This window comes from Manis javanica, chromosome 16 (genome assembly GCF_040802235.1).
Source record: "Manis javanica isolate MJ-LG chromosome 16, MJ_LKY, whole genome shotgun sequence".
NCBI lineage: Eukaryota > Metazoa > Chordata > Mammalia > Pholidota > Manidae > Manis > Manis javanica.
The window spans coordinates 57964687-57983257 of NC_133171.1; the positions used below are offsets into that span (position 1 = coordinate 57964687).

An 18571-nucleotide genomic window follows, 5' to 3' on the forward strand; every position below is an offset into this window, starting at 1 on the left:
TTTGAGTCTGAATTTGTTTCCACAACTTCCGGTGAGGTCTCACTTTATAGTTCTAAAATTCCTGGGTGGGAAAGCCGTGAAGGTTCCGGGGTGAGATTGTGTTTTAGACGTCTAATTCCCATTAGCACTCGGGTGAAGTGGTTAGAGCTCAAAGGAGAAGGCTGGATTCAAACAATTTAACTCAAATATCTGAGAACTATTTCACGCTGTGCAAAACACTCGAGGACTTGTCGGTTCACTGCCGGGATCGGACTCGTGGCCGCTGACAGCTGCCGGAAGTGAGGCTGCGCGGGATGGCCGCTGCTGCGACCATGGCGGCAGCTGCCCGGGAGCTAGCGTTGCGGGCTGGGGCCTCAGATATGGAGGAGGAGGAGGGCCCGCTGGTGAGAACGTGGGGCAGTTTTTCTTTCGGAGTTTTGTCTGGTCGGCCTCGCGTCAGAAAGGCCTGGGCCGGGTTTGGGCGCTAGGTGGGGGCGGGGCTGCCACTGATGCTGCTGCTCCCTGTTTGTCTCTCCGTCTACCTCTTGGGGATCGGACCTGAGCCTCAGCGGGACCCAGAATGGCCGAGACTCAGGTTCCCGAGGCACACTTTAACTTCCAGATTTGGGGCAGACTAGAGAAACAGTGTAGTGTAGAGGTTAAGAGCATGGCCTCTGAAGCCAATTGCCTAGGTTCTAATTCCAGCTCTGCCAGTTAACCAGCTCCTCCGTGCCATCACTTTCCACACCTATAAGGTGAAGAAAATAATAAGGTCTACCATATAGATTGTTGGTTATGATTAGATGAATGAGTATATAAAGGATGGCATCTGGCACGCAGGTAAACACTATGTGTTAGCTGACATTTCTACAAAGCTTGGAGCTCCCAGAGGGATTGTGATACAATGCGTAAGATAACAGAAGTCTGCGGATCCTAATTTCAGCTTTAAGTTGTGCTCTGTCATCTGCAACCCCTATCTTTTTTCCTCATTGGGACACCTCCACTCTTTGTGGGCTGCCTGTTTTCTTGTCATATTCCCTCACTTATTAGCCATCACAGATTGGGTACAATGTGAGACTCGGGATTTTTTGAGTCAGTATCTATGGCTTCCCAGTTAACCCTTATCCCTCTCCCCCCATTGAAGGACCGAGGATTATTCCATTGTATTTTGTATTCTCCTCTCCCTGTGTCCTTTCCCTTTAACTTGTACCTCTCTAGGGGGGTGGTCCTGGTCTTCAGGAGCCATTGCAACTTGGAGAGTTGGACATCACCTCTGATGGATTCATCCTGGATGAAGTGGATGGTAAGTGATGGCATGGAATGGATGCAGAATACGTATAATCTGAGAGGTATGGGGGCTCAAACTAATAAGGCAGGGATTGGTGTGCAGGTGTTCAATGTGGGGAGAGGGAGCTGTGGAGCTGGACCCTTATGATAAACTTCTATTTACAGTTCACATTCAGGCAAATCTGGAGGATGAGTTAGTAAAGGAAGCTCTTAAAACGGTGAGGCTTTCCACTGTACTAATCTGCCCCTCTACCTACCCTCCCCTCAAAGAAAAATAAAAAGGAAACAGTGTCTTGCTTTTATAATACAACCCTGGTGTCTTAACCTCTTATCTAAAACAAGTCTTTTGTTCCTTCTGTTTGAGTGTCCCTTCACTGTGACTTCCTCCTGATTTGTCCCATTTATGTTCTCTCAGGGTGTGGATCTCCGTCACTATTCAAAACAGGTTGAGCTGGAACTGCAGCAGATTGAGCAGAAATCCATTCAGGATTGTATCCTCTAACAGGAAAGGGGTGGTGGTATGAAAATGGGGATTTTGTGCGTTGTGGTACAGATGGCCCAGTTAGGGCTGGTGTCTTCTCTCTCAGGTTTCTGTCACCTCAGGGAGAAATTGGACAGGTCCTACAGGTCTGAGGATCTCCATCTTCCTAATGAGGCCCCTTGACTTTCTGTGGGTCAGATATCCAAGAGAGTGAGAACATAGCATCTCTGCACAACCAGATCACAGCCTGTGATGCTGTCCTTGAGGTTAGTAACCATGACCTGTGACCCCTAGTAACCCTGAACCAGATCATGGTGTCTGGTGCCATTCTAGGTCATCAGCCTCAGGTGGGGACAGTTAGAGTCACTTTCAGTGTGACTACAGCAGCCTTTTTTTTTTTTGAGCTCCTGCCATAACGTATGTTATTTGCCAGTGACATTTGGTGTACCTTTCCTTCAACACCCTCTATGCTCATGGGCTGATAGATCAGGGACTTCCCCAATAAACTTAGGTGGCCTGTTTGTCCTCTCCCAATCCTTTGGCACTCCAGCAACATCTTTTCTCCCCCCCAGCGCATGGAGCAGATGTTGGGAGCTTTTCAGAGTGACCTCAGCTCCATCAGCTCTGAGATCCGGACACTGCAAGAACAGTCCGGAGCCATGAACATTCGACTTCGAAACCGCCAAGCAGTTCGGGGGAAACTTGGGGAACTTGTCGATGGTCTGGTAGTGCCCTCTGCTCTGGTCACGTGAGTCACTAGTTTGAAGGGTCACAATGTCTCTACTAGGTTAATGGGGTAACCTATCCTGTTACCACATGGGTCTCCTGACTCCAGGTCATGAAGTGCTTTCCAGAAACTGATGGGTGAGTTGACAGCTCTTTATGCTTCAAGTATCAAAGATTAGGAATCATCCAGGGTCATGTGTGTAGTGATGGGGTCCAAGGCTTATGTGGTAGGGGCTCAGGAATAGAAAATTTTATACATATATTTTGACTATGTGATACAGCGTAAGAAGGGAGAGGAGACAGGCTGGATGTAAGGGATATTTTTTGAAGTCTAAGGATGTCTGGGTTCTTTCCTCACGCATCCTACCCCTTTCTCTACCCAGGGCAATTCTGGAGGCACCAGTGACAGAGCCTGGGTTCCTGGAACAGCTTCAGGAGCTGGATGCCAAGGCAGCTGCAGTCCGAGAACAGGAGGCTAGGGGCACAGCAGCCTGTGCGGATGTCAGGGGCGTGCTTGACCGACTCCGGGTCAAGGTGGGGGATGGGGAGGTCACCCCAGAGACTACCAAAACCAGCCTTCCTGACACCTTCACCCTGGATTTCCCCGGCAGAGCTCATTATAGCCTGTCCCCCAGTACTTCATCCTGCCTTTACCTGGCAGGACTCATCCTCACATCTTTGGGTCCCCTTGAAAATCTTAAGAAATAATGAAGAGGTATTCTCCACCCTTCTTCCTCTTATATTTAACATTTGTCACTTCATCCATTACCTCCCAAACAGTAAGAAGTTTGCAGCCTCATGTACTGTGTTTGGCCCCCCTGTCTAGGCAGTGACAAAGATCCGAGAATTCATCCTTCAAAAGATTTATTCCTTCAGAAAACCAATGACTAACTATCAGATACCCCAGACAGCCTTGCTGAAGTACAGGTCAGCACCAAAAGAAAGGGCTTGGGATGGCCTTGGAGCTTTCAAGCAGTTTGGGGTGGTGTCTGCTTTCTGGGACAGGCAGGGAAACTGCCTTGTCCCTGACCCCTCTAGGTTCTTCTATCAGTTCCTGCTGGGCAATGAGCGAGCCACGGCAAAGGAGATCAGGGATGAGTATGTGGAGACACTGAGCAAGATCTACCTGTCTTACTACCGCTCCTATTTGGGGCGGCTCATGAAGTTGCAGGTGACGCCAAGAAGAGAGAGGTGTACCTGCGCACATGGGCTGGGAGGAGGGGCCACCTTGGGGCCAGGGGAGACAGCATCAGAAGAAACTTGTTTATCATGTGGGAAGAGATGGTTACCAGTTCTCTTTCCTCTTTTCTGTAGTATGAGGAAGTCGCTGAGAAGGATGATCTAATGGGTGTGGAAGATACAGCAAAGAAAGATATCCTAACGTCGAGGATCTCTCATACTGTACTTTGAGAGACAGGAGGCTTCTGGCTCTTCCTTTTTCTGTGGATGACAGTGTGATAAAGTCTGTGGCTTCCCTCCCAAGAAAAAGGCATACACCATTTTGACATAGAGTTTTATGTATGATGTCAGGGGTATAGAGACTCCCTGAAGCCTATTGGCAGATGTTAGGTGGCATGGGGCCCTGATACTAGGAAAGAGGGACATCCAGGCTGTGTGTACCCAGAGGTACTGAGTCTTTGATCTTCAATCACAGTTGTTATTTTACTGTTTTCCTTGACTCTAATCCTTCATGATTCTTCTCAAAGCCTTCCCTCCGCAGCAGGAACACCATTTTCACCCTGGGTACCCGCGGCTCTGTCATTTCCCCCACTGAACTGGAGGCCCCCATCCTTGTGCCCCACACTGCCCAGCGGGGAGAGCAGAGGGTAGGACTGAGGAGCTTCAGGCATGAGGGGATGCTGAGCATGGGTCAGGGAAGGGGGCCAGAGCTCAGGCAAAGCTTCCAGCCCTGCAGTCCCCTGTATCAGTTTTCTTAGACTTGGGAGTGGCTATTGCCAGTCAGCCTAGTGCCCTGTGTTGGGAAGAGGGTTGGGATTATTGACTTAAGGGCCTGCAGCAGGAGAGACTGGCTGAGGCATGTGTGGAGGTGGTTGGCACAGTAGCCACAGCAGGTGGTGGCTGGCTCTTGTGCACCTTACCTCCCCCACCTCCTCAGTACCCATTCAGGATGTTCTTCACAGCTGGGACTTAGGTCAGAAGGGAAAAGTCTCCTGAGTTCATTGCTTAGATTTGCTGATTTTCTAGCCTTGTCCATGGGGAGTCAGTGTTGGGGTCTATCCCTCAGCCTTCTTTACCCCTCCCATCCTAGTATCCATTTGAGGCCCTCTTCCGCAGCCAGCACTATGCCCTCCTAGACAATTCCTGCCGTGAATATCTTTTCATCTGTGAATTCTTTGTTGTGTCTGGCCCGGCTGCACACGACCTCTTCCATGCTGTCATGGGCCGTACGCTCAGCATGACTCTGGTAAGATCCCTACCTCCTGTTCTCTCAGACCCGTCCTCAGTGGGTCTGCAATCGTGGGGTCATACCTCTGGTGGTACTGAAACCAGGACCCCATCTTCTAAAATGTATAAGCCTTGTACTCATAGTATGACTCCCCACAAAACTCTCAAGGCTTCAGGTCCTTGAGGCTATCCCTGCTGCTAATGCGCCTGAAAACTAAGGGGTCCCTAAATTTTTGTTCAACACTGAATTCTACTATTGTAGGCTTGTGATCATAGATCCTGGTGAGCAAGGCTGCAGTATCACCTGATTGCGGATAGGGAAGTGGGGGGCGTTTCCTTTTTAGATTCACTCCCCTCCCTCCTCTCAGTGCTGCATCCCTAAAGGAGCCACTAGGACCAGCAAAGTAACAAACATTCTCCCAATTCTCTGCCTGTTCATGAATCACAGAAACACCTGGAGTCCTACCTCATTGACTGCTATGATGCCATTGCTGTTTTTCTTTGCATCCACATCGTCCTCCGATTCCGAAACATTGCAGCAAAGAGGGATGTTCCCGCCCTAGACAGGTCACTGAGTTGTGGTTCTTGATGCCCCATTGGCCTTGAATTGTTGGTCTCACACAATCCTGCATTCTGACCCTTGGCTCCTGCTGACCTGCTACCACTCTCCCTTGTTCCTAGTCATCTACCTGGAGTTGGTACTGTTGCTTTCTGACTCAACTGTCACACCTAGTTGTACCTCCACCAGCTGTCTACCATTAATCGGTTCCCCCCTGAGAAGCCCTACCCACCCCCACATTCCTTGCCAACTGATGTCCGACTCTGATTAAGCCCACAGGTACTGGGAGCAGGTGCTTGCCTTGCTGTGGCCACGGTTTGAGCTGATCCTGGAGATGAATGTCCAGAGTGTTCGAAGCACGGACCCTCAGCGCCTCGGGGGGCTGGATACTCGGCCCCACTATGTGAGAGAGGGCAAGGGTAACAAAGGGGTTCCTGAAAGGCAGGGCTCTTAAGCTTTACTTGGGGGTTGATCACGTTCACAGTTGTGTCATGGGCCTGGCTGGCTGTTCAGCTGCCCTGGGCGAGGATGTCAAACTCTAAGCGAGGTGGGCACTGTCGGAAGGAGGGACTGGAGCTGGGGGTTGCGCAGAGGCTGCTTGGCCAGCTGCAGGGGGAGTTGGGAGATTGTTGGTTGGACCAGGGGGTTGCTGTGATTGCCTTCCTGCTTCCTTTCTCCCAGATCACACGCCGATATGCAGAGTTCTCCTCTGCTCTTGTCAGCATCAATCAGACAGTTCCTAATGAGAGGACTATGCAGCTGCTTGGGCAGCTGCAGGTGAGGGCGAGCAGGGCATGCCCAGCACAGGCTGCTGCAGCGGGCTGGGGGAGAGGAACTGGCGGCCCATGCGTCTTGTGTCACCTCCTCCTATTGGCCTCTTCAGGTGGAAGTGGAGAATTTTGTCCTCCGAGTGGCAGCTGAGTTCTCCTCGAGGAAGGAGCAGCTTGTGTTTCTAATCAACAACTATGACATGATGCTGGGTGTGCTGATGGTAACAGATGTCCCTTCTCCCTTTTTCCCTACTCTGAGGGCTCGGGTGTCCCCACTGCTCTGCTAGGAAAGCTCCGTGTGGAAAGAGATTATGTTGGTTTTGCTTGGTGTTTTAGGCTTGGAGTCTTGCCCAGTGTCTGGCTAAGTATATTAAATGTGAAAGGAAGGGGATATCCTGAAGCTAAGGGTTGCTTCTCTGAAGCTTGAGATTTTTCTTTGTTTTCCCTTAGGAGCGGGCTGCAGATGACAGCAAAGAGGTTGAGAGTTTTCAGCAGCTGCTTAATGCTCGGACACAGGTAGAAGTGTGGGGAAGAAGAAGGGGACAGTTTGATGTGCTGTTTTCAGTACAGTGCAGTGCGTGCGCGTGTGTGTAGGGAGTGGCAGTTAATGGACTTCAGGTACACAGAATTGGAATTATTATAACTCTTGGTTCACAACATGCTGTCATTAATTGGTTGATTTTATTTTCTTTCGTATTTTTTTTAATGATACAGTCACCCACAAGCCCACCATATACCGTGGAAATAACTAACATCAAACTATAAATTCCTCCTCACCCCATCTCCTTGCCTCTTATGCAGAGTTACCTGTTGACCTAGATGTTTTGTGTATCATGCTCTGCTTTTAAAAAATGTAGCTATAGGTATGCCAAAACAATAATTATTTAGTTTTGTTTTGGGGGGACATAAAAACAGAATCACAGGGTTTTTTCATGCATAGTTCTTCCAGTATTTCTGTATTATTACATATGGCTGTAACTTATTCTTTTGCACTGCTGTGTAATGTTAACATTGTGAATATAACACATTCTCTTGCAAGTGGACATTTGGATTATTTTTAGCTCTTTGCAGGAAACTATGGGAATTGTTTTGTAAACAGTTATGTCTTTTAGTGCACATGGATGTAGATGAGTTTTATCAAAAGTTTCTCTTGGAAGTAGGAGTAGGCTTGCTGCTTCTAGGGTTTGCCAGTTTTCAACTTTATGAGACAGTACCAAATTGTTTTCCTAAGTGGTTGTCAGTTTATTCTGTATTGGCAATATATAAGAATTCTCATCAAGCAGTATTTTCTCCAATATATGGTATTATCAGATGAACTTTGCCATTCTGATAGGTATCTACTTGGGGTCTTGATTTGCATTTTCTGATTACTAAACGGTATTGAGCATCATTTCAAATGTTAAGTAGACATACAAATTTTTCTTTTCTGTAAAACGTCTGTCATAGCATCTGACCATTTAAAAATTGAGTTGTGTTTTTCTTTTTGAATTTATAAGCATTCTTTATTTATCCTACTAACTACAAAACTAATCTTTTTGTTGATTACATAAGTTTGCAGGTATTTTTCAGAGTTTTATCTTTTTACTTTTTTATGTTGTCTTATAATGGACAAGTGATTTTAATATGATTGAATTTATTAATCTTTTCTTTATTTTTCTGTCTTGTTTAAAAATTTTCTTATTACTCCAAAGTCAGAAAAATATTCTACTACATTTTTTTCTCAATATTGTAGAATTTCATTTTTTATTTTTAAATCTTAAACTTACCTAGGATTAATATTTGTGTATGATGTGAGGTAGAAATCTAATTTACTCTTTTTCTATTTGGGCAGTGATTGTCCCATTTATAGAAAATCCCTTTTTTTGCCCTACTTGATCTGCAGTGCTGTTTCTATCACATAGCATAACTCCACAGATATGTGTTCTGCTTCTGATCTATTCCATTGATCAGTTTGTCTACCCTGCAACACAGTTAATTACTATGCTTTTTATAGGGCAAATCTCCTACTGTCTTTTTCATCAGTATCTTGAATATTGTTGGCCTTTTGATTTTTCATATACATTTTACAATCAGCTTGTAAATTTTCACTTAAAAAGCCCACAAAGGATTTTGATTGGAATTGCATTGGTCAATTTGGATCAGTTGAGACTTGACAATTTATATAGAAATTTCCTATCCATGAACATGGGCTACCTCTTCATTTTTAAAGATATTCTTTAATGTCTTTTGATAACCTTTCATATAATTTCAGCACAAAGACATAGCAAATCTTTGGTTAGAATTATTCTTAAGTAGGTATTATATACGTAGATTTAGTCCTACTAGGAATAAATAAATCCTTTCTAATTCTGTACCTTTAATTTCTTACATCTTTGATCTCTTACCATTCTGGCTAGGACCTCTGTGACAATGTTGAACAGTTGGATAGAAGGGTAGTACTGAGAAGCCCTGTCCTGTTTCTGATTTTAAAAGGAAAGCTCTCACTATTTCCCTGTAAGGAGTAATGTTGCTGTAGGTGTTTTTGTAGATGCCTTTATCAGGTTAAGAAAGTTCCTGTCAATGGCTAGTATGCCAATAGTTACTGTTTTTTAAAATCATGAATGGGTATTGAATTTTCAATCAAGAATAGGTGCTTTTTCTGCAACCATTAAGGCAATCTGTTACATGGTATGTAACATTTGTAGAATTTAGAATGTTAAATCATTCTGGATTTGGTCTAATTCATTTAGAATTTCTGCTGCTTTGTCATAGGTGAGATTGGCCAGTGGTTTTCTTGTACTGTCTTGTCTGCTTTTGGTACCTGTCATACTGTATTAAAAGGAGGTGGGAAGGAAATATTCCTTATTTCTTTTTATGCTGAGAGAGTTTAAGATTGAAATGATCTCTTCCTTAAAAGTTTCATAGAATTTGCCAGCAAAGTCATCCAGAAAGACTTGAAACTAGGAAATTCCCCCTAGGTACTGCATCTATTGAATTCTGTAGGTTTGCATATGTAGCATTTTTATCTTTCAGTTTTAAGAACTTTTGTATTTCAAGTATTTCCTCTTAAGTGAATGAGATTTTTGGAGGAGTGTTTAAATTTCCAAAAGTTGTTTTCTTATTTATCTTTTTAAGTTAATGTCTAACTTGATTACACTGTAGATGGAGAATGTGGTTTTTTGGGTATCAATTCTCTGAATTTGCTTAGATTTGCTTGTGGCATAGTATGTGATCAACTGTTGGAAATGTTACATGTTTATTTGAGAAGAATGTGTGTTCTTTAATGGTCAGGTGTGGAGATCGAAGCTTCTTAATTAAAAGTTTAGGATCATTAGATCTTACTGGTGACTAGGAGCATTTGTCACTATGTAATGAGCCACCTTAGCCCTAATAATGTCCTAGAGCCTATTATGTCTGATATTAACATAGCTCCCCCAGCTTTATTTGGTTAATAATTGCCTCTCAATTTGTTTCCATTCTTTTACTTTCAGCCTTTTTATGTTTTCACATTTTTAGTATTCTGTAAATAGCATATAACTGGAATTTTTTAAAAATGCAATTGGGTTATCTCTGCCTTTTAATTTATTATTTTAACCTATTATGCTTATTATGATTATGTTACATTTGGATTTTTTTCTGCCGTCTTTAGTTTTCTGTGTCCTGTGTCTTTTGTGCTTCTTGACTTTGTTTTTCTTACATTTTTTTTCTAATTGTTTAGGTTTTGTATTCCATTCTTTTAGAATTTTTCCCTTAAATTTTACCTTGCATATTTATTTAGCTTAATTGCTAAACTTAATATTTAACCTCTTTCTCAAACAATATGTGGACTTGAAAACATTAAAAATGTTTTAATGCTCCAGTCACTGCCCCCTTCTGTCTTTCATGCTAATTATTGACCAGTATTTTGTTCCTGCCCTACTTTTAATTGTTTCCATTTTTATATAGTAATAAATAGTATTTATTTTGGATTTCCATGCATGTTTCCCAGTTTATTTGCTCACTGTTCTTTTTAAAACACAGATTATCTTTGTGGATTCATTTTCCTTCTTCCTGAAGTACATCTTTTAGAAATTTCTTTGTGAAAGTTTGTTGATAGTAAAACTCATTTGTGTTTTTATACAAATGTTTTTATTTCATCTTTGCTAGGAAAAGATAGTTTTCTTTCTTACTGTCAAATTCTAAGTTAACAGTTATTTTCTCTCAACATTTAGAAGATGATTTTTCAACTGTTACCTTAAATTGTTGCTGTGGAGGAGTTTGCTGTTGCTCTAATTATTGTTCCTTTGAAGGCAGTCTGTTCTTTCTGACTGTTCTTAAAGATCTCTTTTCTTGGGATTCTGAAGTTTTATCACAATATGTCTAGATGTGGGTTTCTCTTTATCTTGTTGTGTTTGGTTTTTAGATCTTTGAATTTATCTTTTTCATTAATTTCACATAAAATTCACACCCCATATCTCTTTAAACACTGTTTCTTCTCTCCTTCTGGGATCTGATTAGTTGCAGGTTAAACTTGCCCATTTTGTTCTTTTTAGTAAAAAAACATGTAATTAAAGGAGAAAGGAAACTTTTGTCCTCACCTGTACGGTTAGGGGACTAGAGGGAATGTTAGCTCTGCCTTCAGAAACGCAATTTTCTGGATGATGGACCCCCTCCGCCATCCCCATACCCCCGCCCCCAGTCCCACAACACAATGCACCTACATCCAGGACCTCTGCTGCGAGTGGCTCAGGCACTGTGGGTTTGCCAGGGTGGGGAACCAGCTGTTACCAGTGCCTCTAGCCTTTTTGGTGGAAGATCTGGTGGGAGGATTGCTAGCTGAAGCTCAGTTTGCTGTGTCTCTCTGGCTAACTCCACTGCTGTCAGAACTTTCTCTTTTGCCTGAGAGAGACCTTAAAGAGAGTTCATCCAAGTCGAGACCAGTGCTGTCCAATAAAATTATAATACATGCCACAATCATGAGCCACTTCAGGTATTTAAATTTTTCTAGTAACTACACTTTAAAAAGTAAAAAGAAACAGGTAAAATGATTTTAGTAATATATTTTAACTACTGTATCCAAAATATATCATAATCAACAAAAAACTAATAATGATTCATTTAAAAATATTTTCCATGGGAAGTCCCTGAAGCCTGGACTGTATTTTATGCATACAGCACATTTCAGTTCCTACTGGCCATGTCTCAAGTGATCAGTAGCTACTTGGGACTCATGGCTGCTGTGTTACAAAGCAGGTCATCCCTATTAGCTAAACTTAAAGTTTGCAGTCTACTCCCTGTGCTCTCCCACTGTTACATTAAGAGTGGGTTATTGCATTTAGACAACTATAATAGATTGAATTTGATTATTTAATCTTTGTCCAAAATCACATCACAGGTAAAGAAAAATGCCTGAATTATAGAAAGATTCATTCTTGGGAATGTCTTCCTAGTCTCATATTAGTTACCTGACAGCCTTCAGTAGATAGAAGTGGACATTTCGTGGGAAGAATAGAAAGGTTGTATTTTTTAATGAGAGTAGTTTATTTTTAATGGAGTAAATGTTTCATTGTCACCTTATCAGATCTTACTATCTGGCCTGGAATTTTTATTTTGTGTTTTTTCCCTTTTTTCCCAGCTTTATTTCAAGTTCTTCCTTTTTTTTTTTTATTTTAACTTTTTGTTATGGGAAGTTTCAAATGTACATGCCAGTATAGAGCATAGCATAGTGAACTCCACGTACCATCACAGATCTTCAGTCAATGACACTCACAAATAGTTTGTTTCATCTGTATCTATACCCATTGCTCACTCCTCCTGTGCCTCCTGCCTCCCAGTTTTTTAAAAATTAACCTATGCATCATTATCACTTCATTTGTATCAGATGTGTTTTAAAAAACCACATGTGTTACCATATTTTTAAAAAATTACCACACTTAAAAGAGCTAGTATTCGAATTTTCCCGATTATGTCATAAATGATTTTTATCATTCAAGTTAGGATCCACATACAGCACATAGATAGGTCTCTTTTTAATCTATAGATCTCCCTTCCATCTTTGCTCCCTCCTCCACAATATATTTGGGGAAGAAATTGAGTCATGTAGAATAACATATGGCCTAGATTTTGCTGATTGCAGTCCATGGTGTGGCTAAACTATTTCTCTTTTTCTCATAAATGTGTAATTACATGGAAAGGCTTGATCAGATTCCAATTACATTTTTTTTTACAAGGATATTTGAGAGGTAGTGGTGTGTACTTCCATCAGGGGCACATAATGTCTTGGCGTTCTTTTTGGCTGTAACCACCAATTATCACTATCTAGATCCATTAATTGTATTTCTACACCTCTCAGTGCCTTAGAATTTTCCATCTTCTTGTCTGTGCTGCATTCTGAGTAATTTCTTCAATTATAAAGTCTAGTTTATTGTATCATTCTTCACATATTTTTTTTAATCTGTTTACTTTTGAAAATAATTTTTAAAAATGTAAATCATTTCTTAGAAATTTCATTTTGCTTCAAGTCTGTTCCTTCCTAATCCTGGTGATCAGTCATCTTTATGTTTAACTTCTTCAAACATTTCATGCAGAACGTGCTACTGCATTTATGTATCTGACAGTACTAATGTTGGGAGTCTGGAAGTCTAAATTCATGCTTATTGTCTGTATTGTCTCTTATGGTAGTTTGCCTTCTTATGTGTCTCATGATCTTTGAATTCATTGTTTGATCTTAATCAGGGGAAGTCAGTTATATGGGTCTAAATTGGGATTGAAGATATTTTCCTTCAGAGAGGATTTGCCTCTGTTTTCACTGTAGCTGAAGATGCCATCCACCTGGGGCTACATTGGCACCTCTTTGACAAAGCCTCCTGCAAGAGACCCAGGCACAGCTTCCCCAGGCAAGGTTGGCTTTAGGCTGAGTTTCTAGATAGCAGTGTTGCCATGGCCATTTGTTTTCTGGTAGTCTCTCCCAGCTGTCCACCCCTCTGGCTCTGGTCCTGACTCCAGTTTCTTGTTGCTCTGCTCCTACCTCAAGTTTAGTTTTTTTGTTTTTCTTTTTTGAGGGGGTGAGGGGCCTCCTTGGAGGTTTCCCCTACCTCTTGTAAGACTGGTAGTAGTATACCTTTCCAGAGATTAGCTTTTCTGTGAAAGTGTTCCAAGGACCTGTTGGTCATGATTCCAGAAGTAGGAAGGTCTCTTGACACCAGGACACTCCACCCTATGTATATGTATATGTGTTTCTGCAGGAGTTCATTGAAGAGTTGCTGTCTCCCCCTTTCGGAGGTCTGGTGGCATTTGTAAAGGAGGCTGAGGCTTTGATTGAGCATGGACAAGCTGAGAGACTCCGAGGGGAAGAAGGTATGAGGATGCTGTGGTACTGGTGGTGTCAGTGCTAAGGTGAGTGGAAGTGAAAAATGAAGGGACACAGATTCATGGGGAGGTGGTAAAGCAGGAGAGGTTGGATGGTGAGGATGACTGTGCCTTGGAGAGGACTTGGTGGGTGTGAAGATCACTTCGTCCCTCTCTGACACTCTCTCTTTCCTTCTGCTGTTAGCCCGGGTTACTCAGTTGATCCGAGGCTTTGGTAGTTCCTGGAAATCATCAGTGGAGTCTCTGAGCCAGGATGTAATGCGGAGTTTCACCAACTTCAGAAATGGAACCAGTATCATCCAGGTGACTTGGAGCTCCCAGTCCCCACTCTTTCCCCACTCCCATCACTGATTCCTACCCCCCTTCTCCCTGGGCTCAGCATCATCCAGTGACCCTTGATTTTCAATTACCAGCTGTACCCAAAGTTCTGGATGAGCTTTAACCTGATTCCTCATCATCAGCCTTAGCACTACCCCACAGTCTAATCCCTCCGTAACTCTCTCTGACCAGGGAGCGCTGACCCAGCTGATCCAGCTCTATCATCGCTTCCACCGGGTGCTGTCTCAGCCCCAGCTCCGAGCCCTCCCTGCCCGGGCTGAGCTCATCAACATTCACCACCTGATGGTGGAGCTCAAGAAGCACAAACCCAACTTCTGACGTGTGGGACCCTTGGATCCACCCCCCTTTCCATGGACTCTTGTACCCCAGCCCATACTCTCCTTCACCTGGGGTTCCCCTTCCAGCTCTCCTCTCGCCTCCCAGTCCTCGATCTGCCTCACCCGGCCTTCATTCTCAGGATCCTGCCTCATCAGAATAAGCTGGGTCCTCTTGTCTTTCTGAATCTCCTAGTATCTTAAGGTTTCCCAGGACCATTTCATCCAAACTTCCAAAATGATCTTTATCATTTTCCCAGTTTTGCCACCCTTCTCCCAGGCTCTTTTCCTGCCCCAGTAAAACTTTCAATGCCTCATTCTCCGGTTTACTCAACTCTTATCACCATGTCCTGAGGCATGAAGCCTCAGCTCTTGGAGTTGATAGCAAAGCGAGACTGCCTCCAAGTCACTGATTTTTTTTTCCACTGAAAGTGACTTGTTTTCTGTAGCTTTTTGAGCTAAGATCTCAGCAACTTGAACACTAACCAGTTCCCCTCCTGGGTTGAGAATTACTCCAAGGTCAGTCTGCAGAAAACAATAAATATTTAATATGACGTAAGTCTTGTCCCATTTCCTTTTTCCTCCTGTGAAGCCCTCAAGTGGCCCCATCTCTGCTCCAGGGTCACCTGATCTCTATGTCCTGGGCTTATCCCTCCTGATGGGTGTCCAGAAAGCAGGAGCACAGATAGTAACCTCTAACCTGTAGCTACTTCAGGCCAAAGAAGTGACTGCATTAGTTTTAGGGAGGAGACTATTTCATGAGTAACCCGCCCTTGTGGAGGAAGGTGGCCTTTCTGGTTAAGATGGTAGATGCATCAACGGCTGGGAACATGTCTGTGCAGCCTCAGGCACTGTCCCAAGGGCTACCTTGGCTCCCCAACACCAGCTTTCCTTGTGTCCCAACGCCGCATGCTGACCCTGGGACTGCCTGTCCTCAGGCATCACCAGCCCCCTGGAGGGCTGTAGCACCCACACTATTGGGGCAGGGGTAGGCCAGGTTCAGTGTGTCCTCCTCATTCGTTTGTTTGATTTGGTGCCTTCCAGCTGTCCTGCCTGTACACTTATTTGAATGAACTCAAGACTCATCTGGACAGACATGAGAGCGCCTTTAATTCCTAAGGGGGAAGGCACCGGTAGACAGGGGAAATGGTAGTTTAGGGATGTCTCTGTTTTCTTTACCCTTAAGACTTAAAAAAGATTCCTCCCAGGTCCTGGCGAGTGGTGGAAGGAGAACGTTTTATAGGGCCCTCACGCTGCGCACCCAACCTGCCGAGGCCAGGGGAAAGGGGGCCTCGGGAGCCGCGTGTGGCTGGGGAGCTGGGTCGGTGACAGCCCGGCTCTGGCGGGGAGAGCTGGGCCGGCGTGTTCTGGGGCGAAGCCTGAGCGGTCAGGGCCGCAGGCTCTCCCGATTGGCGGAGGAGGGGGAGGCGTGGCGGCGGGGGAAAGCCTCCTTCTCCCGCTCCCGCCTTTTTTGGGTTCCACCCCATTTTCTAGAGCTTCGTTCTGATTGGCTTTGGAAGCCGTATCAGCGCCTTGGCGTCGCTGCTGTTACGCATCTGGTTTTAGGGAGGAGCGCCAGGAGGTGAAAGTGCAGGGGCGGAGCTGTAACGTGTGACGTTGAGGGGGCTGGGGGCGACTCCTGATGAGTCCAGATGCCCCATGTACGGAACCAGGGCAGTGTCCTTACCTAACCTCACCCGCTGCGGTGGGCGCCTTCCCTCTCCTCTTGGCGTCCTTCCAGTTTTACCTTGCCTGACTTTTCGCCCCCGGCATTTTCTGAGGCCTGCCGGTGCTAAGCGATGGTGTGCTGGGCTCCACCTCGCATTCCTATTGCTTGTTCCTTGTTCACATACAGTCTCCCAACCTACCCCGTCACACACACTTCTAGGTATCCCCACAGCCTTGGGGGATCCGAACGTCCTCATGTTTGATCTGACTGCAGCCCCGGCGTCAAGACAGGAGAAGGGCCCAGTGCTTAGGACTTGGGACTGGCAAGGCGTAGGCTGCTTTTGACGAAGACAGCTAGTTCTCAGAGGAAGGGTCTCCGGATACCCCGCGAGAGAGACTGCCTCAGAGACTGAAGACTTCGTCGGAAGTCAGCTAATACACCGATGGGGGAAGGGCTGTGCAGGCTGGCATCTTGATTTTTCCCAGTTTTGACCTTCATTTCTCCTATACATCCCATCAAATGTTCAAATATCCGTCAAATATTTTAGACACGAACAATGAATGCGGTCTTTTGCAGACTTCACTGAGGGACAGTGCTGGAGATGATGAGGCTCTCTATCCTGGAACCCGGACTTATTTAAGTTCTATCGGAGCACAGAGTTTTCAGGGTCATCGAACTCTCCGGGGATCCGTAGGAACTCTGACCCAACAGTCTTAGGACGGGATGAAAAGGAGACAAGAGCAAAAACGGGTGCTGCGATGCCCGGGTTTAACCTCCAGGAGGCAGCATCGATCAAGACATGGAGTTCTGGGTTCGCAATCTCAGCTGCTTTGCTTTGCTCCTATGGCTGTGAGGCTTTTCTCATACCCCCTTCACGCTGAAGCAACCAAGAGGCGTTTCCTTCAGCCAAAAGCCCTCACAACTGTGGCTTAGGTGGGACCTTATGATCCACAGGCTGAAATTCGTAACTTCTGGCGAACATCACCTCCCCTCACATTTCTCCCTCATTTCTTTCCTTTTGTTGATGACAGACACACTGGCCTCACAGACCCAGAAGCATCTGGGATCACTGGTGAGGACAGAGCTCTGTCCAATACCCTCCTCCTAATCTCTAAGACAGTTGTCTATATCGGGTACAAGGGTAGCTGTTCTTACCTAGTACCATAGAGAAAGGACTTGGTGGTGTCCTTATGGGTTGTAACAGTGCCCCAATGCTGTTCAGGGATCTCTGTCCTATAAAAAAAAATCATCTCTATTTCTCCACCTGAGTTATTCCTTAACTGGGCTCTCTGGGAAACATGTACTTAATGTTCCACAGCTCTGTTTCTGTATAATGTGGGGGTGCCTATCCCAGCATCAATTTCAGAGCTATTGAATGTGGACATGTACCCTAAGGACGAAAGAAATAAGCAACGTCCTCTTTTCTTCCCAACCTATCATTATGGAAACCAGCTCTCCACTTAAGAACGGTGGTTTTTCTCATTTCAGGAAATCAAGCATTAGAAAAAGCAGGTAAAGTGACTGGGTACCAACATAGATTTTGGGGGGAAATTCAAGGAAAGGAGAAAGACAAAACCTTGAGGGGAAGAAGAGAGATCAACTCTTCATCCTGGGAATATGGATACAGCAATTCATGTTGCATTTTAGAATTACAGAGTGTTTTCAGGTATAGTATTCATTAAATCAAGACATATTTATTGATCCCCTTTCCTGTGTTCTGAGATAGGCACTGTGAATTCAGCAGAAAATAAATCAAAGTCCTTGATCTCATAGAGCAGATGTATCATCTCACTGCCCTGTGAGGAGGTTCTTTCTGTTTTTGTATGCTTCAATAAGTAATGAGCCCAACATCACACAGTGCCTCTGGCTTGGACCTTCTGTGCCCATATTCACTTTTGGTTCCATGACTCCTGGCTTGTAGTCATGGAGCTGAGGAAGCAGCTGGCTGCTGAGAAACAATACATTAAGAAGTAAGAGTAAATTATTGGAAGGTATTTGCAGAACTAAAAGAAAAACTAAACAGGCAGGCTTTGGAAAGGATAGAAGCAAGGACAGTTCCAGGAGGATCTAGGTAGTAGGGACCAACGGCCAGAGGGGCAGGGAGCAACATGTTCTGACCTGGCTCCCTTTCTATTCTGAGAAATCACTCGTTTTTGTGCAAGGCTCTTAGCCAGGACCACAAAAGACTGTGAACGAAAGAAGAAATAGCAAATAAATAAACAAACAAACAAATCCCAAAGGATCTATGAATGAGGATAAGTGAAAATTACATTTGATTTTTACTAACCTTGAAAGGAAATTTAGCATTTCCTCCAGTGATAAATGTAGGCAACAAACAGCAGATTTAGCAATACCTGCAATGGTCAACAGTGGAAATCAGACATTTTCATGTCAGCTGCTAGTTGTTGCAGAAATTTCAAAATGTCATGTGTGTCCATTGTTGCTTTGTAGTTAAAGTAGTTGTTAGGCCTACCACTAAATGTTACTATCATATGATTGTTTTTTATTTATGATAACTGTACTTCAATACAACCATTTTCTTTTGTATCTATGTATCTTATTTTATACAGCTGAAAACAATTCTGATACTCCATGGATTTCACCAGACTGCCAAAGGAGTCCAAAGCATAAAAAGGCTAAGAACCCCTAGAAGTCTGATGAGATGGTGTAGTTTCCTGTTTTGTGTTATTTTACAACCCTTGCAATTGAGAAGGT

The 18571-nt window shown here is 44.2% G+C and overlaps 1 protein-coding gene across 5 annotated transcripts; it reads left to right on the top strand.

Annotated features, from left to right (window-relative positions):
• Positions 1 to 37: 37 nt before the first annotated feature.
• On the top strand, positions 38 to 14746 carry VPS52 (VPS52 subunit of GARP complex). Of its 5 annotated transcripts, none has more exons than XR_005057736.2 (21): positions 38 to 383; positions 1198 to 1282; positions 1432 to 1484; positions 1682 to 1757; positions 1946 to 2013; positions 2320 to 2495; positions 2857 to 3007; positions 3300 to 3400; positions 3512 to 3644; positions 3788 to 3845; positions 4166 to 4299; positions 4743 to 4898; positions 5328 to 5446; positions 5718 to 5841; positions 6120 to 6215; positions 6322 to 6429; positions 6659 to 6724; positions 12981 to 13067; positions 13411 to 13561; positions 13719 to 13837; positions 14045 to 14102. XR_005057736.2 is itself a non-coding variant. In XM_017658973.3 (21 exons), the coding sequence occupies exons 1-21, from the start codon at positions 294 to 296 to the stop codon at positions 14189 to 14191; spliced, it is 2259 nt and encodes a 752-aa protein (XP_017514462.2). In that variant the 5' UTR covers positions 41 to 293; the 3' UTR covers positions 14192 to 14746. The 5 variants fall into 5 exon arrangements, 3 of the variants coding, with proteins under 3 accessions (XP_017514462.2, XP_017514490.2, XP_017514470.2); XM_017658973.3 differs by having other exon boundaries at positions 41 to 383; positions 13411 to 13522; positions 14045 to 14746; XR_012126295.1 differs by lacking the exon at positions 14045 to 14102 and having other exon boundaries at positions 39 to 383; positions 12981 to 13062; positions 13411 to 13522; positions 13719 to 13800.
• The last annotated feature ends 3825 nt before the right edge of the window (positions 14747 to 18571 follow it).